Source organism: Myotis daubentonii, chromosome 4 (assembly GCF_963259705.1).
Source record: "Myotis daubentonii chromosome 4, mMyoDau2.1, whole genome shotgun sequence".
NCBI lineage: Eukaryota > Metazoa > Chordata > Mammalia > Chiroptera > Vespertilionidae > Myotis > Myotis daubentonii.
Window position 1 is genome coordinate 76,506,076 of NC_081843.1, and position 27,639 is coordinate 76,533,714.

Sequence of the window (27,639 nt, forward strand, 5' to 3'; positions counted from 1 at the left end):
TTAACTTCCTTTTCATAATTTACTGGAACTGGAAAAAAGTATAACAATGTATACAATGTAGTAATTGTACAAAACATTAATTTAGCAAGACGATATTGGTTATAGTCACCAAAATGAAGACGCAACGTATTTTTCACTGCCACGTCTATGAAAAGGTCAGATAAATAAGTCACTGGCTGAAAGGTCGCAACAGAAGCAATTTCAAGTTTACAGACAATTTCCACAACACTGCAGACACAATCATTCAGAGGCTCTCCGTGCTGCCACGGCATTGCTGGAATGTTTCTCAGAGTCCATCTTCTACACAAGCCATCAGCTCTCCAAGACCAACACTTGAAGCATTAGGTGTAATACAAAATAAAGAGTTCTTTATTACTTATACAAAACTTGTACATTAAAAAAAATGAAGACCCCACAGCTCTGCTGACCCCCTGAGAAAGCTAAGAGCTTTTATGGGTCCATCCAAGAGCCCTGTATGAAGTCACCAACCTCCTGGCCACAGGAACACAGCACTTTCCAGGGCCATTCACACGGCACCTTCCCTTCACTGGCTCTGAAACCTGACTTCTCCTTGCATTAGGCTCCACAAGCACGCCAGGGTTTCCTGGCAACATTAAAGAACACTATTGTCTCTGGCCTAAGCTTAGAGTGTTTTATCAGTATACAAGTTGATTTTTATTTATTTATTGAACACTTTCAATAAATTCCTAGCATGAGGTTCTATAACAACATATGTAGATTTTATACAATTCTTTACAAGAAACTAGATTTTCAGCTAAATAAATTTTTCTTTTAAGAAATTAAAGTTGATGAATGAAATCGTATTTTTTCTTTCAAACTTATTTTCCACTCTCTGAGTTTTGAGAGGGGTCACAGAGTTGTATGTTGTTAAACAGAGTCATTTTTAAGCCAGCGATTTTTAACCGGTGTGCTACAAGAATTTTTAAAACATGCAGTACCTGACTATTTAGTCAAGGGCACTGACCTCTTTTCCCTTAGATTGCCAAATAAAATATTGCCAATAGCCAATACAACAACAGCCGTCTCATGTGAACAAATTATAATTATACCTTTTTTTGGGGTCAGATCTGCAAGAAGTATTTTTTGGTGTGTCATAGAATTTTAGCAATTAGTTTATGTGTGCCATAAAATGAAAAAGGTTGAAAATCACTAGTCTAAGCAAAATTAAGAGCTCTGGTATCTTTGATAAAGAGCACAAAATTCTGTTTCTTAAAGCCTTATGTTCAAAGATATGTTATAGCCAATCTAGACAAACATTTACATTTCGACAAGAGATCTCTCTGAGCAAATAGCCTGCAGAGGTATAAATGCAGTGATTTGTTTTCTTGATTGAGAACTATTTAGCACTGCTTAGCACATGATTCTGTAGTTTGGGAAGAAGAGTAATATTCCCTTGAAGAAAGCAGGTCATCTTCTGAAGAATCATGTTGGCTACCCCAAAAGAAATCAAAATAGACCAGCACCAAATGAAGTATTAGTTTACAAAAAATAAACTTACTCTTATTTCTTAAAGTTCTACAACCCAGGCTTAATAAATTAACTATGAAATCAGGAGTTTTGTCAGCTACAGTGCAATTTAAAAACCCATTTTCAACCCTTGGTGGTGGGGAGGTTTGGGGAAGAAGGGCCAATCTCACACCATGAACTCCATGAATTTCATCAAAAGAAAACACTTTTTTCCAGCGTGTGCTCTCTTTCAGAAGTGAGCTGCTGATGACCATCTGTGACGCTTTCAAGCATAATATCCATGCAGAGATCTTCCCGAAGAACACAGCATGGAAAGCACTAAGCTGTCTTCAGAGCTGAGGAAGCTGCATGGGAAGGACCGCACACCTTTCTGAAAGAGCCAAACACCAAGCAGCCGTCTCATCGATCACATCTATTCATCCTCAACAAGACACTGCATTGAGCTTTTTAATTCACAGATTTTATGTTAGTCCATTAGAACCCAACACCCGTATTTCAGTTCAGAACCGTCAGGCTATTTATTCAAGCGGCCTGCTTGGTGCAAGTTCCTTGGAGGTCCTGTAAATTTATCTTTGACCTATGGAGAAAAAGACAAAGAGATAGACAAAATATCAAGAATGCAGAATTTTAAGTTAGAAATATTGTAGCTGAGTACTAGGTTTTTATTATTTATTTATTTATTTTTAAATCCTCATCTGAGAATATGTTTATTGATTTTAGAGAGAGGGGAGGGGAGAGGGAAAGAAAGAGAGAAACATCGATCGGTTGCCTCCTGACCAGGGATTGAACCCACATTTGGGAATGTGCCCTGACCGGGAATTGAACCCATGACCCTTCAGGGCACAGGACGATGCTCCAACTAACTGAGCCATTAATGATGTTCCAACTAACTAGCCATGGCTGAATACTAAGTTTTTCTAATGCATATTTTGAGTACAAGGAAAACATGTTAAATAAATCTTTAAGTCTTACCTGTTGTGAATCATGTGACTTTTGACAAGATGTCCTGCTGCCAATGCTGCCATCAGTGATAATTCCCCAGCCATTACTGTACCACACACGATTCTGGCAAGCTGCCGGGCATTTTCCCCGGGATTGTCTTTGCATGCTCCTTGAACACCTAGCATCTGCAGTCAGAGAGAGAGAAACAGCAGGACTCACCCTTCAAGTCATGGCAACAATTTCCTACTCAATCAACTAAATAAGGGCAACTACAATGGCAGCAGAATCAAACTAGACTCCACTAAACTTCCAAGATTTACAATGTATACACCATAGTTAACATACATCCACGGCCTGGCTGGCAGTGTACTTACTCAGGGTACATGAACATTTATTTGCCTCTTAATCTACTTGCTCTATTTAAGCATATGCCTGAACATATACATACTTGGACTAGGCTACTGGAAAACAAAAGAATGAAAAGACCAACTAAAATACAGAGGTGAGTCATATGCAGTGTCAGGTAGAAACACAGAATCTCAGTGAGAATTAGACTTGAGGACACTTCATACCTGCAAACAGGCTTGCTGTGGGAGCAGATTGGTCCCACCACCCACAGTTCCTATTTCTATAGATGGCATGGTACAACTGATATACAAATCTTCATTTGTGGGACCACTTGCTTCCATTAAAGTAATACAGTTTGAACTACCAACATTCTGTGCTGCATCCTGGGGGGAAAAAAAAGGAAAAATAGAAACTTCTCTCACGGAGAACAAAAGAGAAAAGCAGTGGTGGCTGGAGCCCTCACCTGCCCACACGCAATGTAGATGGCAGTGACGATGTTGGCCGCATGGGCATTGTACCCTCCGATGCTCCCGGCCATGGCGGAGCCCACCAGATTCTTATTAATATTGACGTCAATCATAGCTTCCGTAGTAGTCTTTAACACCTAGAAAACAGAGTTGTGCACATTCTACATCTCCGTCAGAAGATTCAGGGGTGCGCTCCCCATATCTATCTTTCTGTGCCTCCAGAAAACAAGGAAGTTTAGATAGGGCCCCATTCAAGCCCTGTCCTCAATAAAAAGAGTAACAGCTCCTGTGAATGCCATGGACAGATAGGCAAGATATGATAAAACAGTCATCTTTAACGAAAACATACCCCCATATATTAAACTTAGAGTGTTACCATTCCTTTCTCCAATTTTTATATAAAACTAATAGAACATTTATCCAATCACTCACTTCTCTGACAACCTTGGCTGGAATGACAGCTTCACAAACAACAGACTTTCCTCTCCCCTCTATCCAGTTTATAGCAGCAGGTTTCTTGTCAGTACAATAGTTACCACTAACTGCCAGGACCTGCATTTCAGGGAAATACTCATGGAGTTTCGAAAGTGCTTTCTCTGTACCCTGTTAACAATAACAAAACAAACAAACAAAGAAAAATTACATTAAAGTGCACAGTTACTTATAGATCAGAGGCTTTATTTGTATCTGGTGCTAATACTAAGTACAGTAACTATAATAATCTTAACTTCCAATACAGTAACTATAAAGAAACTGAGCACAAAAGTAATTTCTCAATCAGGTATAGATTCCTAATGGTTCTTTCTAGGTATGAAAACAAACTTCTTTGTAGTGACTGATAATTAGAATGTAGATGAGAATATTAAAAAATACTCAATGAGAATATAATACTCATATTCATGTCACTGGGGGAGGAAGTTACCCAACCCATGATCAATGTTTAATAAATTCCTTTTTATGGTTGTTAAATTGTTACGAAAAGCCCAGTTTACTAAACCTGGAAGGAGAGGTCAGACATTAAATAAATCTTGTTGTATATGGAAACTTGATGGAATTTATATTACACGAAATATAAATAAGACTTCTAATGATTTCCAATTAAGTGAAATTAATGCAGTTAACTCACACCTCAATAACCTAAAACGTACTTGTGGGAAATTAAAAAAAATAGTTTTTAATTGTGCTAAAATACATATAACACAGAATTTACCACTGTAACTAATTTCAAGTTTACAGTTTAATCGTTTTAAGTATATCCAACTGTTGTACAACCAATCTCCAGAACTCTTTTTATCTTACCCATTAAATAACTCCCATTCCCCTTTCTCCTCAGCCCTTGGCAATCGCCATCCTACTTTCCATCTTTATGAATTTACCAGTCTACCTCCTACATGGGAAGCATACAGACTTATTTTCTGTAACCGGAGCATTTCAATTAGCAAGGGAACTTCACAGTTCATGCCTACATAGCATGTCAGAATTTCCTTTCTCTTTAGGGTGAATAAGATTCCACTGCATATGTACACCACATTTAGTTTATGCATTCATCCATCAATGGAGACTTGGGCTGCTTCAACCCTTTGCCATTGTGAATTAATGCTGCCATAAACCAGGGTGTACAATTATCTCTTTGAGATCTTCCTTTGAATTATTTTGAATATATACCCAGAAGTGGAATTGCTAGATCATAGTAATTATATTTTTAATTGTTTTAGGAACCTCTGTATACTGTTGATTGGCAATTTTTAAAGGGTATGCATTTAGTCACTGTCCATTCTCTTTCCAAATAGTACTTATAAACAGGTAAACCAAAAAATAAATTTTACTAACTTAACTGACTTTAACATGTTACATTTGTGTCTGGTAAATAACAAATGCCAGTAGAATAAAATGTAAGCCATACACAAGCTTCTTATAGGAGGTAATTAAAATAAATGGACTATGTACATAAGCGTGGCCTCTTAAACACAAGACTTAACGTCTCTAGAAGAGGTCAACTTTCAAGGTTTATAAGACAAAGTTTTAAAGTGCTAACTCCTAGACTGCCCATGCCCTCTAAATAGACCCAGAATGTGTATCGTGCCAAATCTAAATTAAATATATCAAATACAAACACCACCAATCAATAAATGTCTGATTTACATAATGAGTTACATGAATCAGTATTTACTTTTCAATAAAAATCTGTCAATCAATTAACTCTTTGAGTAAGTAGCACATGTATGTGGTGTAATATTCAAAGTACAGGAGGGCATTACATAGACAGTGAGGCTGGCCCCACTTCTGTCTCTGAGCTCCCCTTTGCTGGGACACTCCTGCAAGTTCTGTTCTAGTCAACCCATGCTCACCTTTGAAATCATGTTCATCCCCATGGCATCACCTGACCTGGACTGGAAACGAATATAAAGGTTACGCCCAGCCACACTCATATGAAGTTTCTGTAGACGTGCAAACCTGTCAACAAAAGAAGCAATTTTTTTTTTAAGAAGTTGGAAGTTATCTTAAAAATCTAGTTTTGTTGGTTCATTTTATTTGTAAGAGAAACCCCATGGAGATTACTTATTAATGTATTTTCTTTTTTAAACATTATAGAATACTATATCAACTCTCTCATTCTTATATGCTGCAAGAAGGGAGGGCTATAGACAATCGTTTCATCATAGATAAACTTTAAAAGTCCAAGCAAAAACAAGCATATAAGCTTGAACTATAGCAAGGTTATCATTTGTATTGTTTATGCTTCATTATAAATTTAATTTTCTATATTCAAAGAAAATCTACTATACTAATATTTACTTCTATCCTGCTTCCAAAATCATGTTCTCAGGCAATTTTGCCTACTTGCAAGGCTAAGTCAAAGCTCTTCTAGGGCAAATAACAGTCTGATCGAAGTGAGCGTTATAAAATCAACACACAAACTTACCAGCTCACACTATAGTTTTCTAAGTTACCTCTATAGAGGTATTCATTAGGATTAACATTCTGGTCCCCTACCCCAAACCAAGCATTAATATTATTAATGTTGAATGAATGAATTTAAGGTAGATATTTTAGATCATTTTAAGCTGGCAATATGCTAACAATTATGTTTAGTGATCAAAGAAGATACACTGGTTCTGAAATAAACATAAATGCACTTACACACACACACACACACACACACACACACACACACACACACCTGCTGGTGCTGTCGAATGCTTCCTTTATCACTGTGAACCCTTCCGGTGTCTCAAGCCACGCCTTCACTTCTGCAGAGTCAGTAGCACGGGGAAGACGCACCACTGGGCCACGCGTCATCCCATCTGCAAGGATTCGGCTGCTGGCACCCCCACCAAGCTACGCAGAGTATGTTACAGAAGCACATATTAATTCTGAAAACACTTCTGCTTATCCCAAAAGGTGTCCCTTATTGTCCCCAATCTCTTCCCATCACCTGCCTAGAGTGTAGCCTAAAACAGGCAAATATATAAATGCCAACTTACGCCTATTGCTCTGCAGCCTCTATTAGTGCTGGCCACAAGACAACCTTCTGTTGTTGCCATTGGAACCTGAAATTCTTTTCCATCCAGGAACAGAGGTCCCGCCACTCCAACAGGGATGGGCATATATCCAATAACATTCTCACAACAAGCTCCCATCACCTAAAAGTAAAGTCAGACACCTAATGAAAATCTGTATTGCAAATATAACACTCTTGTCATTAATAACTTTCTTCACTTAACCCTTTAGTGTAATTTTCAACAAAAATTTTATTTACTCTTTATTTAAAAAGTCTTTAAGAGCCCTAGCCGGTTTGGCTCACTGGATAGAGCATCGGCCTGGGGATTGAAGAGTCTCAGGTTCGATTCTGGTCGAGGGCATGTACCTTGGTTGCATGCACATCCCCAGTAGGGGGTGGGCAGGAGGCAGCTGATCGATGCTTCTCTCTCATCAATGTTTCTAACTCTCTATCCCTCTCCCTTCCTCTCTGTAAAAAAATCAATAAAATATATTTAAAAAGAAAATCTCAGCTCTAATTAAAAAAAAGTCTTTAAGATACTAAAATATTTGAGTAATGACTATAAAACAGGAAGAATATTTTTAATTTCTATGACCTATATCATAAGCAGAATACAAAATTACAGTAAAATTACTAAAAAAGGAAAATATTTTATAAAAACTATGTAAATATAAAAGACCAGTCAAGAACAAAATTAGCACTAGCTGGTTTGGCCCAGTGGATAGAGCGTCAGTCTGCAGACTACTGGGTTCCAGGTTCGATTCTGGTCAAGGGCAAATGCCTAGGTTGCGGGCCTGGTATCCAGTAGGAGACTGCAAGAGGCAGCCAATCAATGATTCTCTCTCATCATGGATGTTTCTCTCTTTCCCTCTCCCTTCCTCTCTGAAATCAATAAAGATACACACACACACACACACACACACACACACACACACATACATATATATATACAAAAGAACAAAACTAAAAAGCTAAAGACCAAAGCTATAAAACTAAAAAGTTACAAAGCAAACCTTCTCAAATCAAGAAAGTAACATACCAAGGAGTAATTATAGTCCCTGTAAGGTAGATACTGGAGAGAAGAAGGCTCTGGAAGTTTTCTGGAAAGCAACTGTCGGCGAATAGATACACCTCGTTCATGGTTTTCCATTAGAGTTTCCAATTTGTAAGCTGGGATATGCTTAGCATTGACTAACTGGATGATCTCAGCATCACTAAGGAATTTTGCACCTTTCTAAAGAAATGAAAAAATAAAAACGGGAGGGAGTTGAGGGAGAGTGATGACAAAAGACTGAAGAACTGCACTTCATATTATTCATACTAAATAAACCATTTAATGCAAATAATACTCTCAATAGAACTAACACAAGAGGAGAACCTAAAGGACTACGGAATTCTAAAGATAATTTAGGAACAAATAAGATTATCAAAATGAAAGACAATTCTCCATAAAAATGTGACAATTAGCCGAAACCGGTTTGGCTCAGTGGATAGAGCGTCGGCCTGCAGACTGAAGGGTCCCAGGTTCGATTCCGGTCAAGGGCATGTACCTGGGTTGCGGGCACATCCCCAGTGGGAGATGTGTAGGAGGCAGCTGATCGATGTTTCTCTCTCATCGATGTTTCTAACTCTCTATCTCTCTCCCTTCTTCTCTGTAAAAAATCAATAAAATATATTAAAAAAAAATGTGACAATTAAACAAATGTAAGAACAAAACACTAAATTTAGCAAGGAAGGTCCACAGGGAAAATATCCATAATTTAAAAATTCTGACACTTATCCTATAGGTTTTGCTAACCCTATATACAGGAAGACAGCTGAGATATTGATATGCATGTTAATAGGAATGGGAAAGGAAAGTGGTAAAGAAAACAAACATATCTCTATTCTCACTCATTTGTACATAAATTAATGAACCAGATGAAGCAGGTATGTCTAGAACACAATATCCCACTAAAGCATGAGTGGACTCATATGGTCATGTAGGTGGGAACCGTGTTAAAATCTCAGAAAGGAAAATAAACTCCCTCATGAGCAACAAGCTTACTTTAAAAACAAAAAGTTTTCTTCTATTTTTGAGGCTCATTTCTATGTTAAATCTTTTCTAGGCCTCACCACACATATGAGAATACAATAGTTGCTCATCTCTATGATCAGCAGTAATAAAGTAGAAAGACCGCTGACTCTTAGGCCAGTAAATCTTGAACCCGTGAACCCAATTTTACCATTTCCTAGATGTGTTACTTTGGGGAATACTTAAACCTCCTGGGGCCTCAGCTTGCTCATCTAAAAAATGGGGATAATTCCACTAATCTCACAGGCTGCAGGGCATAAATAAGACCAATACCTGCAAACCATGCAACGAGTGCCTAGAACTTAGTAGGTACTTAGTCGCTATAACTTCCTTCCTTACTTTACTAAAAAAGCTCCTTTTCTTAAGGCAAATATCAAGCTTTGAGTTTATTTTATTTTCCTCACCTCTGCATTCCCAAGTATCTGTAGACATTCTTCATTAGGCCGAGGCTCCTTAGGAAGTTCGATTTCAGGTTCCTGTGTCCTTAGTTCCGGTGAAGTATTGAGCAAGGAGGAATTACCAACCACAAATGTAGCTCTGTGTGAGGTGTCAGTTTCCGCCAGTAAGGGTTTTATAACCTCAACTGTTCAAGAGATCAAAAGAAAATTCACTACACCGAACGTAAGTTTTAAAACTGACTCAACTTCTTGACAAATCAGCATTTTAAGAATAGAGAATGAAGAGACTAAGAAATTACCATTTCTTTCTTTGTTTATCCTTGTCTCCTCCTGCACTGCATGGCCTTTCTGGTTATTTCTGGCCACTATAGGGTCCCGTCTACAGCAATCATCTGGTACTTTCTTAGGGGTCACTACAGGAGACGTGATGGGGTTTTTCAATGAAAGTGTCGATTCTGTCTCTGCTTGTTCAAAGAAGATATACTTGACAGCCAGAAGGAGAGCTAAACTTAGGGTAATAACTTGTTCAATATCCATGCTGATCATTCTAAATAAAAGAAAGCAAATTAAATTACTCAAAAATATAAAGGCATAACCTAAACTTTCAGAAGCATAGAGTACCAAGATTAATATACAGCAAAGTAGGTCTCAGGGAACTTACTTAGAGAGATAAAATTGCCAGAGGGAAACACTTGGTTCAATTCTCTTGGACACATTTTCATCCAATCCTAAAGAAACTTTAGAATTTTCTGCTGTACTGTTTTGAGGAGAAGGATCAGCTATCCAGCGACTGTGAGCATGTACAAGAACCAAGCCTAGAGACTGAAATAAAGTTTTTAAAAAATTATGTATCTTCTCATATCAATAAAACCTAAGCTTCTCATCCTTAGCAACTGAATAACAAGATATACTATCTTCCTTGGCCTCCCCGTACAGGAATGAAAAGCCCCAAGCTTGCTCCATGACTAAAGTATTGGCCTCACTGAACTACTGAACACATTCCAAAGAACAGGTTTTCAGTCAGAGATAAGCAGAGGAACTTGAAAAATCTGTTTAGGGGAGAGACACTAAGAAAGACCAGGAGCCTCTGAGAAACAAGTTAAGAAAAGGGACGAGGAAAATCAGAGAAAGCCAAAAATTATAGGATGACAAAAGAAAAATAAAACTGAAAAGCAGAGTATGACATTGGAACAGAAGATACTGAAGGGAGAAGAAAGCGATGTAATTACCATAATCATCTTAACCCTCTGAGTAACAGGATTCGGTTTATTTTCTTCTTCTTCTAAAACTCGGGCAAAATGGCTGAGCTGCCAAATTGGACGACCCTCGCGGCTTTCCCGAGAAAGCTACAAAGTAAGTCAGTGTTACATTAGAAGGCATTAATTTTTTTTAGGTGAAGTGATACAATGAGAAGTATTACTCGTCTATTAATGTTGTATAAGATATCGCTTCTCGGCCTTTTGGCTAAGATCAAGTGTGTAATGTTGTATAAGAACTGTAGTTACCTCTAAAACCAAGGAAACACAAGCTGGAAAGAAAGTCATGAACACGAAGTAGTTGGCAAGAACTGACATGCAGCCAAAGCAGCACATAATTTCAAGTTGACGTACTCCTGCAAAGAGAAAAATTTAATGTATAATTAATGAAGTATGTGCATTTCTGATGCTGTATACATCACAAGGACTCTTCCCATAGTTAGACAAATATATGAAAATGTTAGTATGTTATCTCCTTGTCATCTACTGGAAAAAGAATTAGGAACTCAGAGGTGATGCCAGGCCTGAGAGCACAGAGGAATTAACTGTCTTCTCCCATGTCCCCAAAATCACACCACCAGGCATTATGGGAGCATTTAATATACAGTTGATAATCTCCCTTTTAAAAATACTGTTTTGAAATAAGGATATCTAATGGAGCAAACCCTTCAGTTTTATATTACTGATCCAATTCTACTTGTTAACATAAAAGCAATTTACCTGTGGACCAAAGACATTTTTTAAAAAAATATATTTTATTGATTTTCTACAGAGAGGAAGGGAGAAGGATAAAGAGTTAGAAACATCAATGAGAGAGAAACATCAATCGGCTGCCTCCTGCACAACCCCTACTGGGGATGTGCCTGCAACCAAGGTACATGCCCTTGACCGGAATCGAACCTGGGACTCTTCAGTACGCAGGCTGACGCTCCTCTATCCACTGAGCCAAACCGGTCAGGGCCCAAAGACTTTTTTTTTTTTTTTTTAACATATTTTATTGATTTTTTTACAGATAGGAAGGGAGAGAGAGATAGTTAGAAACATTGATGAGAAAGAAACATCGATCAGCTGCCTCCTGCACATCTCCCACTGGGGATGTGCCCACAACCCAGATACATGCCCCTGACCAGAATCAAACCCGGGACCCTTCAGTCCGCAGGCCGACGCTCTATCCACTGAGCCAAACCGGTTTCAGCACCAAAGACTTTTTTTAAATGTAAAACATGCTGCTGCCAGTTAAGTGATTCCTGATGTAGTATCATAATAAAAATGTTGTTTTCATAGTAAGTATTTTATGTGTACTACTGAACTCTCATTTCAATTTAGCCTCTGTAGTACCTATTGATGTTTTTATAATTTTGGTTAATTTTACTGCTCTGTTTGAAAAATGATATGATGCAAAAAGGCAACTCAAACTGTTTAAGATATTATTTAGTAATCTTCTCAAATAGAAGGTAACAAAATTATAGAGTTGGAAAAGATTTTATATAATCAAATCCTACTCCCTCACTTTTCAAAAACAAAACATCACTCATATTAAATATAAAAATGTTTTAAAATATAAATTAAAAAATTTCCTTTTCCTACAAAAATTGCCAACAAATATAATACAAAAAACTCAGTTTTATTTTATTTTCTGAATTGCAATACATCATGACTAAATAATAAAACAAGAGCATATATTGTATTTAAAAAAAAATCTATAGCAATTACTCCCAAATATGGAAATTAAAGAGAATACAAAATTAAAGAGAATACAAAATTAAAGAGAATACAAAAGGATTATGAATAACTTATGTTTTAAATAACAGTCAAATTTAATCTTTTCAAACCCAAGACTATGAAAACTATACTTAACCAATGCTTTTTACATCTTGGCGATCTCCTATTTCCCTCTGTACAACAGTAACTACTGCTGTTGCCGTAGGTTCTCCAGGCATTGCTACCATACAAAGAGCACTTATCTATATATTCCAGAAAGCAAAGACTTTTTCCTTTTTAATGGCTTTCTAAAGGGTTATTTCCTAACCCTACAAATTAATGTGTTAAACCTGTCCTTTTCCTTATTATTATTTTTTTCCTTTAGCCAAATCTCTGATCATTATACCATATTGGTATAGCTGTAAATGTCTCCTGACTGGCTTCTCCAACTATAAACCTAATCACTTCTTTTGTCCACTTCTCTGACCTATTGTGACAAACTCATCACCGTACTTGCCACATTAGTTTCCACTGCTTTCCATATAAGTTTCAAATGATTAATCCTTGGTTTCATGGCCGACTACTAGCTCCTGGATGATCCTCTTCAACTTTTTATATGCTTTTGCTTGAATAAAATCAAAGGTATGTTTTCACCTAATGAAAAACATTTTTCTTGATTGTGGTGGTGGTTAAATGACTATATTTTTGTCAAAAACTCAGAACTTTAACCAAAAAAATTTTAAAGAAGGTACATTTAAAAAAAATATTTTAAAAATATCCTCTTTGCAAAATAAAATTTGTTGAATGACAGATTAAATAACTGAACAAAATTGACCCTTCAGAAAGTTTTAAGAAACATTATATTTTTAGAATAAAATGAAGATTAAAAATGGCGGCGGAGTAGGAGGATGCTACACAGACATGCTCCCAGGAACAAGCTGGAATTACAACTGAAATACAGAAAGGCCTCCTGAATAATCAATGGAAAACTCACAGGAGAGAACCCTGATACCCAACGACTGAAGGTGGCGACTGCATAGAGCCTGGTGGGAGGGGGGGTGGAGGCGCTAAAGGGCTGGCTGGGCATCCACACATGGCAACTGAAGTCTCCCAGAGATATCTCAGCTATGGGGGGTGCCACTAAGAACTCCGGGATCTAATCCCAAAGCTGGGCTCCCCAGCAGAGAGCACCAAACTGAGGAGGGTACCAACATAACATCTAGCTGTGAAAAGCAGTGGGGTGCTGTCTGCCAGGGAGTGGCAGCTGAAAGTTCAAGCACCCTCCTAAAGGACACAAACATTCCCTGTGGAGCCATCCACCTTGTGCTCTGGCAGAGAGAGGGTGAAGTGAACTGGAGCTGTGAGAGCAGAACCCAGGACTGGAGAGTCGGGGTTAGAGCTCAGAAGGCAGACACTGGGCTGGGTCATTCCCTCACACAGTGGAGGACATCTTTCCCACATAGACATCTGCCTTGAGGCCACTTAAGAGATTAAAATAACAATTAGCCTCCAGGCAGAAGCAACTGCCCCAACCCTGTTGGAAAAAACTCTCATCACACCTGAGGACAATTGCCTGGGGGCAAATCAGGTCAAATCCTATTTATCTGTAGACAGAGTCAGTCTAAGAGGCTTTGAGTCTTAGCCTGATCCAATTAGTCAGAAACAGCCTTTAACACTGTTCTGCACTAGAGATTGAGAGTTATAGAGGATCTACCTAAAACAGTCACAAACCCAAGCAGACAACCAAAATAAGGTAACAAAGAAACAACCTCCAAGTGAAAGAACTAGCGAATTCTCCTGAAGAGATAAATGAAGCAGTGATAAGAAATTTATCTGAAACAGAGTTCAGAGAAATGATGTTAAAAATGCTCAATATGAAAAAAGATATAGTAACTATGAAAAAAGAACAGTTTGAGATAAAGAATGACATTGCACAAATAAAGAACACACTGGAAGGAATACACAGATTAGGGGAAGCTGAGGATCAAATCAGTGAGTTGGAAGACAGAGTTGAAAATATCACTTAATTAGAGGACCAAAAAGAAAAAAAAAAAACAATTAAAAAACCATAGGACAGCTTAAGGGAGCTGTGGGACAATGTGAAATGTAACAATATTAGAATAGCAGGTGTGCCAGAGGAGGCAGAAAGGGAGAAAGGAATAGAGGAGGTGTTTGAAGAAATAATGGCAGAAAACTTCCCTAACCAGGAAAAGGAAAAAGTCACACAAGTTCAGGAGGAACAGAGAACCCCAAAAGAGAAGAACCCAAACAGGCCCACGCCCAGACACATCATAATTAAAATGCCAAAAATTAAAGACAAAGAGAGACTCTTAAAGGCAGCAAGAGAAAAGAAAACTGTTACCTACAAAGGAGTTCCCATAAGGCTGACACCTGATTTCTCATCAGAAATTCTACAGGCCAGAAGGGAATGGCATGAAGTACTCAAGGTAAAGGAAAGCTAGGATCTGAAACCAAGATTACTATATCCAGAAGGCTATCATTTAAAATAGATGGTCAAATAAAGAGCTTCCTAGACAAAAAAAAAGGCTAAAGGAGTTCACCACCACCAAGCCAGCATTACAAGAAATGCTAAAGGGACTGCTGAGAAGAAACAAAGAGAGAAACCTAGCCATACAGAATTAAAATGGCTATAAATAAGTATCTCTCAATAATAACCCGAAATGTAAATGGATCAAATGCTCCAATCAAAAGGTGTAGGATAGCTGAATGAATACAAAAACATGACCCAACTATATGCTGCCTACAAGAGACCCATCTCAAAACAACAGACACACACAGGATGAAGATGAAGGGATGGAAAAAAGTTTTCCATCAAATGGAAAAGAAAAAAAAAAGCTGGAGTAGCAATACATCTGACAAAATAGACTTTAAAAGCATCATGCTAAGCGAAATAATCCAGATGGAGAAAGATAAATATCATATGATCTCACTCATTTGTGGAATATAATGAACAACAATGAACAACTGATAAACAAAAACAGAGCCAAAGGGAAAAAAATAGTCTAGAATATAATAGAATCCTGTTATTTGTATATTTTTAGTATTTCCTACAACTTTTGTGATATCATACTATGTTAGTAAAGTTTTGGTAATATTATTATACTTAAAATCCTTTTATTCTTGAAATATTGATGTTTATTGCATGTAATATTATATGTAAGATTTTTCTTGAATAATTAGTGTTTATTGCATGTAACATCATATTTAAAACGTTTTTCTTGAGATATTAATGTTTATTGCATGTAACATTATTATGTTTAAGATCGTTTTTCTTGACATATTAAGGTTTATTGCAGGTAACATTATTATATTTAAGATTGTTTTTCTTGAAATAAAAAACTAAAATAAAAAGGAAACATTATATTTTTTATACACTACCTAGTAAAGAGACCTCAACTAATAACAACTAACTATTCTTAAAACTTAATTTAGCCCTAGCTGGTCTGTAAAAAAATCAATAAAATATATTAAAAAAAAACAACTTAATTTGCTCTGGCTGGTGTGGCACGATGGTTGGAGCCTCAGACTGTACACCGAAGGGTCACGGGGTCAATTCCTGGTCAAGTGCTTGTACCTGGGTTTCTTCCTAGCTTCGGTCCGAGTGTGTGAGACAACAGATGGATGTGTCTCTCTCACATTGATGTCTCTCTCCTCTCTCTCTCTCTTTCCTCTCTCCCCTTTTCCCCTCCCTCCCACTCTCTCTTAAAAGCAATGGAAAAATAATCCTCAGGTGAGGATTAACAAAAAAACAACTTAGATAATTTATTTCTGAAAGAATGAAGCCCCTTATTAAGGGCACTAAGGTATTAGAAAATATACGGTAACAGGAGTTAACTACATTTTGGCCTACATGAGAAAATTATTCAATGATTTAGAAAACCTCCACAGCACGATATATTCATTCTGGCAAAATTCCAAGCCAGACCATAATTGTTGTCCTTTATAACAGAGTCCTGTGTTTGATATTTAACATCTTATTCTCTCCTCTCCAACTAGATATACTACATACTGTCTGACTAAATCTTCTTACCATCCTATTAGGAGAATCCAACCTCTAACCAACTTCCAACTTAAAAAAATATATTTTTTAATTTGATTGATTTTAGAGGGAAATGGAGAAAGAAACATCAATTTGTTGTTCCACTTGTTTATATATTCATTGGTTGCTTCTTCTATGTACCCTGACCAGAGATCAAACCCATAACACCTTGGCATACCAGGAAGACACTCTAACCAACTGAGCTACCTGGCCAGGGCCGACAACGCCTGACTCTTATACTATCTCTACATGACAGTAATACATAAGGAACTAAGTCACTAACTTAGTACATATAGGCAACAGCAGGGTCTGGAAGGTGCTTTCCAGAAAAGCCTTCGAATACAAACAAAGCAAAGAACAAAAGCACCACAGACAAAGTCATGGAAAGAAAGATGCACTGAAAAAGACGGCAAAAGTGAAAAATAAATCAGTAACCTGCTACTACTAAGTTTATATTAAAACTAACAGACAGAGAGGTCAAATATACCCACATACTCACACAATCAAAAATTTTAAGAGTGTTATCAGACTTTTAAAAGTCAGGATTTAATAATAACCCAATGCAATCTAAGATGTTCTTTTTTCCCTCTTTATTAAAAACTTACTTTGAACTATATTAAAAATTGCTTACAAACCTGACATGGTACCAACTCCAATCACAAGGCATTCTACAAGAGCATCAAGGGTGAACGTAGGGCCTAAAATTGCCATTCCACGAGCAATATTTTCCCTTACTTCATCCTAAAACAAAGACCAAACACATCAATGAGGGTAAGGCCCAAACAACTTAAAAAATGTTAGGGAGCATGCTAGGGCTTCCACTGAAATCTAATTTATTTGCAAAAAATAAAATATACAATATGATACAACTAATAGGCATTCTAAATGCAAAGTACACTAATAGTACAGTGGACTAAAAACAAACAAAAAACATATATAGTGCCCTGCTTTTCCTTTCCACTGAATAAGATATTTCTTGCAAAGATTCCTATGAAGTGGTGCATTAATCCTGCCATTTAAATCTCATATAATTTTACAACATTTTATATTTTGGCTACCATTGACAGAAGTTCTTAGTTGCAAAATTTTGGAGACCATGTTAGTATTATAAAACCTAAATCATATCCTTGGCTCAAAAGATCATAACTATTCCTCAAATTATAAAATCAAGGCAGAAATACATGCTTTTTTTTTTTTTTAGTACATGCTATTTTATACTCAGATACTCAAATGAAAGATTGTTAAAATGTTAGGTTCTTTAAAGTGACTAATGAACACCAAGAGAAAACTTTAGGTGGGAAATAATGCTAGTTTTCAAAAGAGTTAGAAATAAATCTACTGAGACTCTCTTCCATGGTCCTATCCTGTATTTTATTAGGTACGTACTCTTACTTATCCAAAAGTCCAAAATATAACTTTAATTTCTGAAACCTTCAAAAAGGAAAATGGGGAAGATTCCAAATTCCAGAAGCTATGGAATTATAATTGAGTTGTTAGATAAATGGGACCATTCCTAGGCCACTTAAGAAGACCAGTCTTAGGACTTGATAATTGAACTTACAATTGTAGGCAATTCCTAAATCTTGGACTATGAAGAAACTCTATTAACCCTTCTTATTAATGTAAACAAACTAAAAAAAAAAAAAAGGAATACTATTAACATCTGTGTCATAAATAATACTTACCTGTGAGTTGGAACTGAGGGCAAACTTTGCTAGTGCACTTGCTCTGGAAAGGTCAATCAGAAGTAAGAAAAAGGGCAAAGCTTCACTGGAGAAAAAAAAAACAACACACAAGATAATGAGGTGCATTTAACAGAGGGAAAAATATGGCTTAAAAAATTCTTTCTAAAACAAAACTTTTCCCCCCTTACATTGTATGATTTTATGTGTAATTTTTTTTGCAAAGAAAAAGTATATACCCTATATTCCTTTGACAAAGCTAAACATTTTAGTTATTCAAAACATTTGTTAAAAGTGTAAATATATTTATTCAGAAATACCTTTTGCTAATTTTATACCAAACAGCATCTTTAGTAAACAATGTCATCTTGATTTAGCATGGGGGTTTGGGGGGAGAAAAATATAATTTTCTTTCATTTATCATGACTTGTGGGAGGATAAACTAAACAACCCTACTGGAGGGTAAATTTGCAAAACATAGCACTCAAAAGTACTTAAAATTTACACAGCCACTATCTCATTCCTAAGAATGTATCCTAAGAAAATGACCATGAATATAAACAAAAATTTAGCTTCAAAGACATTCAACAGTGTTTTTATTAATAAAAAAATTAAATAACCTAACAATCCAGCCATACAGGGTTAAGTAAATAAACTACAATGTATTTATACAGAGGAATACTAGACAGCCACTACAAATAATTTAGTTTAGTATTAAGGAAATGCAAAGATGTTGATAAACGATTTAGTAGGCATAAGTTATAAAGCAGTATATATATATACTAGAGGCCCGATGCATAAAATTCTTTCGAGGGGGCTCAGCCCTCGCAGCTCCTGCTTCATCCAGAAGGTCGTTGGGGTGTCTGGTCTAATTAGCATATTACACTTCTATTATTATAGATGATCTCAGGAGTTTTCTTTAAGTACTTAAAAAGTGGCAAAGGATATATACCAAAATGTTAACAAGTTTTAAAAATAGCTAAAAGACTGCATGAAAACTTTCCTTGTATTTTCTAAAACTTCTGAAAATTTATATTACAACTTTAGAAGTTCTTACTATATTTTGAAAAAATATAAAAATATTTTGAAAAAAGTATATTTATGCTTTAAATACTTACTTCAAGCCTGTCAATTCTTTATCTAAGAAATGAATGACAACTGTACTGAATACAAAACTTGAGAAAATTGTGAAGAGGCCAGCAATACCTAAAATGACAAAATTGAACAAACTGAAAAATTTCATCCTTTATTACACACATAAAAAAACATACAGACTTATCAATATTCTAAAAGAATTATTATTTTCTCCAGATTATTAAGGTTTTAAATACTAGAAAGTCTAACTCCCAATAAAAAGAAAGTAAATTATTAAATGCTTGCAGCACACATTAAGCAATACATACATTTCCATACACATGATTTGACCAGGTGTATTTCCACAGCAAGCAAAAAAATCTGATGGCACACAAAGAAGTTAAATGTATGAAATGATTACCCAAAATATATTTTGATCCAAGTTGACGTAAATTCTGAAACTGGAAGTAAATATACAGGATTGCTATGCATCGCGTTATTGTCAGAATTATAATGTCACTGCTCAAAACATCCTATTGGGAGAGACAAAAAAAAAATCACAATAGCTATAGCTTTTAAAATAAGCACTCAAAAATAAGAATTTTTATTTTGTATGCATCATATTATGATAAAATATCATTCGTTTACATATTATGATAATATAAGTATAGGCACAGTACAAGTCAAATAAAAATATTAAATATGTGAATCAAAAATTAAATCTGCCCCAACTGGTTTGGCTCAGTGGATAGAGCGTAGGCTTGCGGACAGAGGGGTTCCAGGTTGTGGGCTGGATCACAAGTAGGTGGCATGCAGGACGCAGCCAATCAATGATTCTCTTTCATCATTGTTTCTATCTTTCTCCCTCTCCTTTCTTCTCTGAAATCAATAACAATATATTTTTAAAAAATTAAATCAATTTTTAAACAATCCACTGTTTAAGCCAAACACTCATTGTTAGTCAGTTATAAAAGCTGCATTTCTCAAGTAGAGCCAATTACACCCATTTGTGTAGAGAAAGGCAAAAGAAGAGTGTGTCAAATACATTTTCATACTACATCAGTAAATGAAAATTTGAGGTTAAGTTCATAAATACCAAAATATTTTACTCAATTTTTTGATTATATGGTCTCTAATAGAAGATAAGATACTCTTTAGAAGTTGAAAGTGTAATTTTCTTGAGCCAATATTGAATTAATTTCACAAACCTCTTCAAACTTTGGACACTCATAATTCCAACCACAGATCTTATCGTTGCCGGTAAACATGTTCATGGACATCATACAGATGGTCAGTGTCACTGTTCCCACTATGACTTCCCAGGGGTGGGAGGCCACAAAGAGGCCATGCATTCGGAAAAGTCTTGACAACATTGTAGCTACAGAATACTTGGATCCTGAAAGTAATATCAAGTATGAATAATTAGTACACAGCTGACTGTATTTTTAGAAAAAAAAATGTTATAAACCCTGCTATTGTATGCACAGTATCTTATACATTTGAATAAACACTATTTGATAGTGCTCCTTATAATTTTGGAAAATAGTTATAAAAACCAAAATAAGATGACTGTTATTACTTCTTACTCACAACACTTATATCCTCTATTATTTACTAGCAACTAACTTAAGAACAACTATTTCTTATAATTGTATGAATTCAGGCATTTAAGGTCAAAACAAATAAATATCTCAGCCCTTAATATTATCTGAGCCAAGGAGAGCAATAAAGCACAAAACAAAAGTGAGAAACAACTATTCATATTAATTTTCTAATTACCCCAATGTAAAATGCATATAAGCACACTTTTCCTTCTCCACATTCTGGTTATGCAAAAGGTAAAAATACCAAAGAATCTACTCCTTGAGTGTCCTGTAAATGATCTTAGTTTAAAGCCCCTCAAGGAAGGGGCCCATTACACTTTAACATTCCATCCAATATATAGCATAATGTCACTAGTCAAATGATGTTTAACTTCCTAATAGTGTCATTACCAGAGAAAAGTCTTTTCCCAAACCAAACTTTTATAGCTAACCAAAATGCTACATTACTGAAAGAAAAGGATGGCTGACCAAAGTATGTGTCTATAGCATTCAAAAATTCCCCACAGAACATATAGGTAATTTTGATCTACCACTACTATGATTAAACTTCCCCATGTTTGCTGGCTAAATAATCACAATTTTGATATTCTGATTAAAAAACAACAACAAAAAACTAATACAGTCATTGAACTCTAATATAGGAACTTGCAAGTCTTACTTCTTACTCTAAAATTAATGCTTATGATACAGAATATTGACTACTCATAAAAATCCATTAAAATTAAGATTTAAAATGTAAGCTGATTGACACTAGCAAAAATTCAAATGAATCTCACATTTATGGTGATAACTAAGAAAATGATTAATTCACTGAAGACAGAAAATAAAAAGGCAAAAAATTAAGGTAAAGAGAACCAAGATGGCGGCATAGGTTAACGCCGGAGTTTGCTGCTTTGAACAACTACTTCAAAAGTGAAACTAAAAGACGGAAGGAACATCACCCAGAACCACAGGGGCGCTGGCTGAGTGGAAGTCCTACAACTAGGAGGAAAGAGAAACGCATACGGACACTCAGAGGAGGCTCAGTGCTGAAGTCAAATTCTGAGGTGCGGAGTGCGTGGAGCGGGCTGGTGGCGGAGGGCGCGGTTGTTGTTTTCAATCGGGAGGGAGTCGCAGACTCTGAGCTCCAGATCCGGGCGAGTCTTTAGGGACCCAGACTCAGGCGGAAGAAGCGGGACTGTCTGGCTTCGGTCAGAGCGAGTGCAGCTTTCTCTCCGAGCTTTGCAGCGGGTGCTGGGACTCAGAGAGGCAGAGCCCCTTGGGACAGGACTGAGAGCCGCCATAACTGCTCTCTCCGGCCCACACTGTTGATCCTGTGGCCCACACTGTTGATCCTGTTCGACCCGCCCTGCCCAAGCCCTGCACAGAGGCATTTGCCGGATAGCCTCAGGCAAAGGCTAGATTAGCACCTCCCTAGAGGACAGAAGTTCTCTCACCGCTGACACAGCTGAATCTCATAGCCACTTGGCCTGGAGGTCAAACCCTCCCTGGAATTAGCTACAGCAATCAAGATTTATCTATAAGACTGCGAACAAAGACCACTAGGGGGTGCACCAAGGAAGCATAACAAAATGCAGAGACAAAGAAACAGGACAAAATTGTCAATGGAAGAAATAGAGTTCAGAACCACACTTTTAAGGTCTCTCAAGAACTGTTTAGAAGCTGCCGATAAACTTAATGAGCTCTACACGAAAACTAATAAGACCCTCGATCTTATATTGGGGAACCAACTAGAAATTAAGCACACACGGACTGAAATAACGAATATTATACAGACGCCCGACAGCAGACCAGAGGAGCGCAAGAATCAAGTCAATGATTTGAAATGCGAGGAAGCAAAAAACATCCAACCGGAAAAGCAAAATGAAAAAAGAATCCAAAAATGCGAGGATAGTGTAAGGAGCCTCTGGGACAGCTTCAAGCGTAACAACATCAGAATTATAGGGGTGCCAGAAGATGAGAGAGAGCAAGATATTGAAAACCTATTTGAAGAAATAATGACAGAAAACTTCCCCCACCTGGTGAAAGAAATGGACTTACAGGTCCAAGAAGCGCGGAGAACCCCAAACAAAAGGAATCCAAAGAGGACCACACCAAGACACATCATAATTAAAATGCCAAGAGCAAAAGATAAAGAGAGAATCTTAAAAACAGCAAGAGAAAGAAACTCAGTTACCTACAAGGGAATACCCATACGACTGTCAGCTGATTTCTCAACAGAAACTTTGCAGGCCAGAAGGGAGTGGCAAGAAATATTCAAAGTGATGAATACCAAGAACCTACAACCAAGATTACTTTATCCAGCAAAGCTATCATTCAGAATTGAAGGTCAGATAAAGAGCTTCACAGATAAGGAAAAGCTAAAGGAGTTCATCACCACCAAACCAGGATTATATGAAATGCTGAAAGGTATCCTTTAAGAAGAGGAAGAGGAAGAAAAAGGTAAAGATACCAATTATGAACAACAAATATGCATCTATCAACAAGTGAATCTAAGAATCAAGTGAATAAATAATCTGATGAACAGAATAAACTGTTGATTATAATAGAATCAGGGACATAGAAAGGGAATGGACTGACTATTCTTGGGGGGGAAAGGGGTGTGGGAGATGTGGGAAGAGACTGGACAAAAATCGTGCACCTATGGATGAGGACAGTGGGTGGGGAGTGAGGGCGGAGGGTAGGGCGGGAACTGGGAGGAGGGGAGTTATGGGGGGGGAAAAAAAGGAACAAATGTAATAATATGAACAATAAAGATTTAATTAAAAAAAAAAAAGATGCAACAGTACTTCGAGCTGTTCTCTAAACACAAAATCAAAAAAAAAAAAAAAAAATTAAGGTAAAGAAAGCATCCTATATAATAAAAGGGTAATATGCAAATTGACCCTAACAACAGAACAACTGGGAATGACTGGTCACTATGACACACACTGACCACCAGGGGGCAGACGCTCAATGCAGGAGATGCCCCCTGTGGTCAGTGCGCTCCCACAGGGCGAGCTCTGCTCAGCCGCAAGCTAGGCTGATGGCTGCCAGCACAGAGGTGGTGGTGGGAGCCTCTCCCGCCTCCTCAGCAGTGCTAAGGATGTCTGACTGCAGCTTACACTTGCTCCCCACTGGCAAGTGGACATCCCCCGAGGGCTCCCGGGCTGCCAGAAGGATGTCTGTCTGCCAGCTTAGGCCCACTCCCCATCCTGGGGAGCAGTCCTAAGCCAGCAGGTGGACATCCCTGGAGGGGTCCCAGACTGCAAGAGGGCACAGGCCGGTCTAACGGACGCCCCCAAGTGCACAAATTTTTGTGCACTGGGCCTCTAGTTAATATATATAAAGGGACCAAATCTATCTAAAGAGAGCAAAGCAAACATCTCTCACTGCATTCCTTTATATTCTTTACATAGAAACCATACATGGTTTTCTAAGTACAAGTCACTGGATCAATTAAATTAAGATATCAATTTTGAATCAGAAAAAAAAACATTTTAAAATAAAATAAAATAGAAAAAAATAGCTCTGGAAAAGAAATATAGTATGGGTAGGCATTACTACTCGAAACTTTCTGTTTCATGAAACTATACATACATGACTACGTACTGGCTTCTAGTATTACATGTATTTTGTACTGTGGATCTCCATTTTAAAAATCTGGCAGTCACTAAGATATATAAACGTGTCATGCATCTGCCTGTGTTTATTCATGTTTTTCAACCTTCTCCCCTGTGTCTTAATTCATTTTATCCTTAGCACTTGTACTCATATATAGCAGTTGCTCAACAAATATCTGCTTGATTAAAAATAAATTCTTAAACTGCAGTGGCATCTATTTTATTGACACATCTTGAAACAGACATAAAGATAACTTTTTTTTAAGTCACCAAGATCTGAACATAATCCCCCACCATTCTCAGCCCCCAATCAAAAGGCTGAGTGCTGAGTTTTCAGGGAATATATTACAGGGAGATGAGGTGGAGAATGAGGCTACATTTTATATTCTATTGTGGAAAATGAACAATAACATAAATACTTTCTATTAAATTAGCAGGGACCTGGCCTTAAGGTATTGGAGATTATTAATCATATCTTAGATTTGAACCCTACTTCATTACAACCAAAAGTCTCACAAGAGACTTAGTATTTCATGATGGTCTTCTATCACATAACTTCTTTCTTATATTAAAAAACAAAACAAAAACACACCTGCAAAGCAATCTAAAAAAATTAAGGGGAGTCAAAACCAGGTTAAAATGATTTGTAACACTTCCTCTCCCAAAACCCTTCAATTTCGGTTAATCCCTATCAAGTCAACATATCCTTCACTATTAAAAAGTTAATTCAGTTGAATTAAAATCTGAGCCACTAGCAAGAAGGGACCCCAATTTGATCACAAATCAGTTTAGCATTACTAACCTATAATTATATATTTGGCACATTATATTTTCCCTCAAAAAGATTTCATGGTAGCACTGTCAATTCTGTGACATTTCTGTCCTGGGTGTAAAGTCATCTTTGCAACATTCAGGAAAAGAATTACACATGATCCCTTAAACCATACCTAAACACAGAGAACCTGACCTATTTGGAAATACAAACTGAGTAATGGAATATACAAAGGTGTGTCAAAAGTAACCATAACTGTAAACTCATTTCTCATAAACACCCTCCCCATTTCTCTGTGATTATGCAAAGCATTTAAATGCCATGGAATCCAATCTTACACCTTCATCAGCAGTTGCAAGTGGCACCAGCAGGCTACAGGTCGGCTCATGCAAATTCAATAGGCAGTATTTATGCCATGCTGCAATAAAAATAAAATTTACTTTAAACATCAAGTTAAATAGGCAATGTATGCCTTGCTTATTCGGACTGAAGTGTGATACAAACATTTCACAAGGTTTTTCAAAAGAATGGATAATTTAAATTCAATAGAATCCTCAAGCTCTACTCCAGTATGCTACCGAAACCACCCACCGTGGCCAACTGCAGAAAAGGATGCTTTGGCATCCAAATTCCTTCCTCCCCCTCAGCACACCACCTGTGCTACACATTCAAGTATTTGATTATACACTAGCTTACACTGCTCTCAAATTAATTGCTGTGTATGTTGCTTCTTTGAAGTTAAGTAGTACTTTGTCTTATTCTCAGCCATTTTTAGTTCCAACAGGATCTAGCATACAACCTAATATCCTAGGGAGAAAATATAATTTCCTGCACTGGAAATCAGGAAGCATGGATTCTACACTCAATTCTAGTATATGCTACCTGCTTGTAAGTCACATCTTTTTATTCACTTATAAAGCTAGAGCTCCACAGTTTTGACAACGTATTAAGTGGAACTATATGAAACTGCTATTTTTGTAGGTAAAAAAGTCAAATTTCAAATATCAGCAATTTCATATGGATCAACCTAAAAGGATATTGATATGCAGGGTGGGGCAAAAGTAGGTTTACAGTTGTGAATATGTGGAACAGAGCTTATTATTATATTTTTATTAATTATTGTGTTATTTTTCCATACGAACAACAGTAAACCTACTTTTGACCCATCCTGTATATCTGATTATCCGTGGACTATAAACTGGATCATACAAGAATAAAAAGAGCACACACATCCACACACACTTTATCTTGAAATGCTCGTGCCACACGCTGAGTTTTCATGTGAATGGTGTAACCTTTGCGCAATTTTTTTTAAGCCCTCATGTTACTAGTTCCCATTTTCCCTCACTGGCAAGCTCATCAGAAATCTTGAAAAGACACTACAACCAAGCAGGTCCTTGGAGTCCAATCTATCCATCCCCAATGTACACTCCAGGCCTTTGCTAGATCACCTCTAAAGCATACAACGTCTTTCATTGCATGGAGTGAAAAACAAATTCACGAGCAAACAAAAAATACGTTTCCTACATCGGAAGATGCTGACATTAGGCACGGCTATTCAGCGTGGCCTGGAAGCAATGTTTCCTATAACTTTTCAGCACCAAACCTGAAAAGGAATGTCCTCCAGCCCTGGAATAGTTCAATACACCACATAAGATGGAGTACACGTCAACCTTCTCCTACCGCAGAAACCTGACCGTGCGATATCTGAACCTCCAACGTAGGTTTTTCCTAATTAAAGCCAAATATAATTCCGCAAAACCTAAAGGTTTGGACTAAAGGACATCGGCAATAAGGAGTCTAGGCCGCTTACATACATACATACATAAAATAAGAATGAGAAAGCAAAGAAGAATCCTTTAAGTCCCTGGGATCCGCATCTTCCACCCGTTTCTCTCGGCAATAAGCGAACACATCTCCGCAGACCCACAGCTTTTTCCCGGCCCGGAGCTGGCGCCGGGAAAATGAAGCCACATCACTGAGGAAGGTGCTGACGAACAGCACCGCCTGGGCGTGGGCGCCGGCACCGGATGGACCTTCCAGCGCGCGCTCCTCGAGCTGCGGGCCGAGCCGCCCCCCATCCCCCAACATTTCTCGAATCGAGGGGCCTCCCAGGTCACCCTCCGGGCACCCTTTCATCTCAATGATCGAGACGGCGCAGCCAGCACCGCCTAAGGCGATCGAGCAGGGCCGGCAAACGCTGGTCCGCCCCGCCGACCGCTGACCGCCGCCCTCCGCTCAGGCCCAGCCTGGCTCCCGGACTCCCCCGGCATAGGTGTCGGGCCGCGGTCGGCCGCGCCTCAAGGACATCTAATCCAAGTCCCCGAGGGACAGGGCTGCCTCCCCGGAAAGCCACCCCCGCAGCTTCGTCTGGTCCACAGGAGATGCCACCTGCCCCTTCCCAAGGCCTGGCGGAGCTCGAAAACGGCCACCAACACGGCTCGAATGCCACCCCCCGGCCACTGCTACCCCGCTCCCCGCCGTCCCGATCCCCTCCGCGGCCACCGCCCGCCTCACCTCCTGATCTCACTAGAGGTCACCGAACCCCGCTGCCGGCGCTCCGCCTGTCTCCAGTCAACGGAGACGGAGAGCGGAAGGAACCTTCAGCTTACGCACGCTCGGAGCCTGCCGAGCCCGCGGCCAATGAGAAAGGATCGTCCGATCGGCCA

The 27,639-nt window shown here is 37.9% G+C and overlaps 1 protein-coding gene across 3 annotated transcripts; it reads right to left on the reverse strand.

Annotated features, from left to right (window-relative positions):
- HMGCR (3-hydroxy-3-methylglutaryl-CoA reductase) lies at nucleotides 1–27,639 on the reverse strand. Of its 3 annotated transcripts, XM_059694300.1 has the most exons (21): nucleotides 27,488–27,620; nucleotides 25,311–25,388; nucleotides 20,201–20,388; nucleotides 19,414–19,525; nucleotides 19,037–19,124; nucleotides 17,922–18,006; nucleotides 16,872–16,977; nucleotides 10,725–10,831; nucleotides 10,449–10,565; nucleotides 9,881–10,041; nucleotides 9,519–9,766; nucleotides 9,226–9,404; nucleotides 7,787–7,981; nucleotides 6,731–6,889; nucleotides 6,427–6,584; nucleotides 5,594–5,699; nucleotides 3,678–3,848; nucleotides 3,242–3,382; nucleotides 3,003–3,161; nucleotides 2,461–2,615; nucleotides 1–2,065 (listed from the first exon to the last, which is right to left on the reverse strand). In XM_059694300.1, exons 3-21 carry the CDS (start codon nucleotides 20,363–20,365, stop codon nucleotides 2,011–2,013), a joined length of 2,667 nt encoding a protein of 888 aa, XP_059550283.1. In that variant the 5' UTR covers nucleotides 20,366–20,388; nucleotides 25,311–25,388; nucleotides 27,488–27,620; the 3' UTR covers nucleotides 1–2,010. The 3 variants fall into 3 exon arrangements, with proteins under 3 accessions (XP_059550283.1, XP_059550282.1, XP_059550284.1); XM_059694299.1 differs by lacking the exon at nucleotides 25,311–25,388 and having other exon boundaries at nucleotides 27,488–27,639; XM_059694301.1 differs by lacking the exon at nucleotides 7,787–7,981 and having other exon boundaries at nucleotides 25,309–25,388; nucleotides 27,488–27,622.

What these genes read in the sequence shown, in the direction of transcription:
- HMGCR (XM_059694299.1), bottom strand. Translation starts at nt 20,365, where the DNA reads ATGTTGTCAAGACTTTTCCGAATGCATGGCCTCTTTGTGGCCTCCCAC. An exon ending in TGGAGTTGGTACCATGTCAG is followed by an intron (nt 10,832 to 16,871) that starts GTTTGTAAGCAA and finishes TTCTCTTTGCAG; the next exon opens with GAGTACGTCAACTTGAAATT. An exon ending in AGAGGGTTAAGATGATTATG is followed by an intron (nt 10,042 to 10,448) that starts GTAATTACATCG and finishes ACTTTATTTCAG; the next exon opens with TCTCTAGGCTTGGTTCTTGT.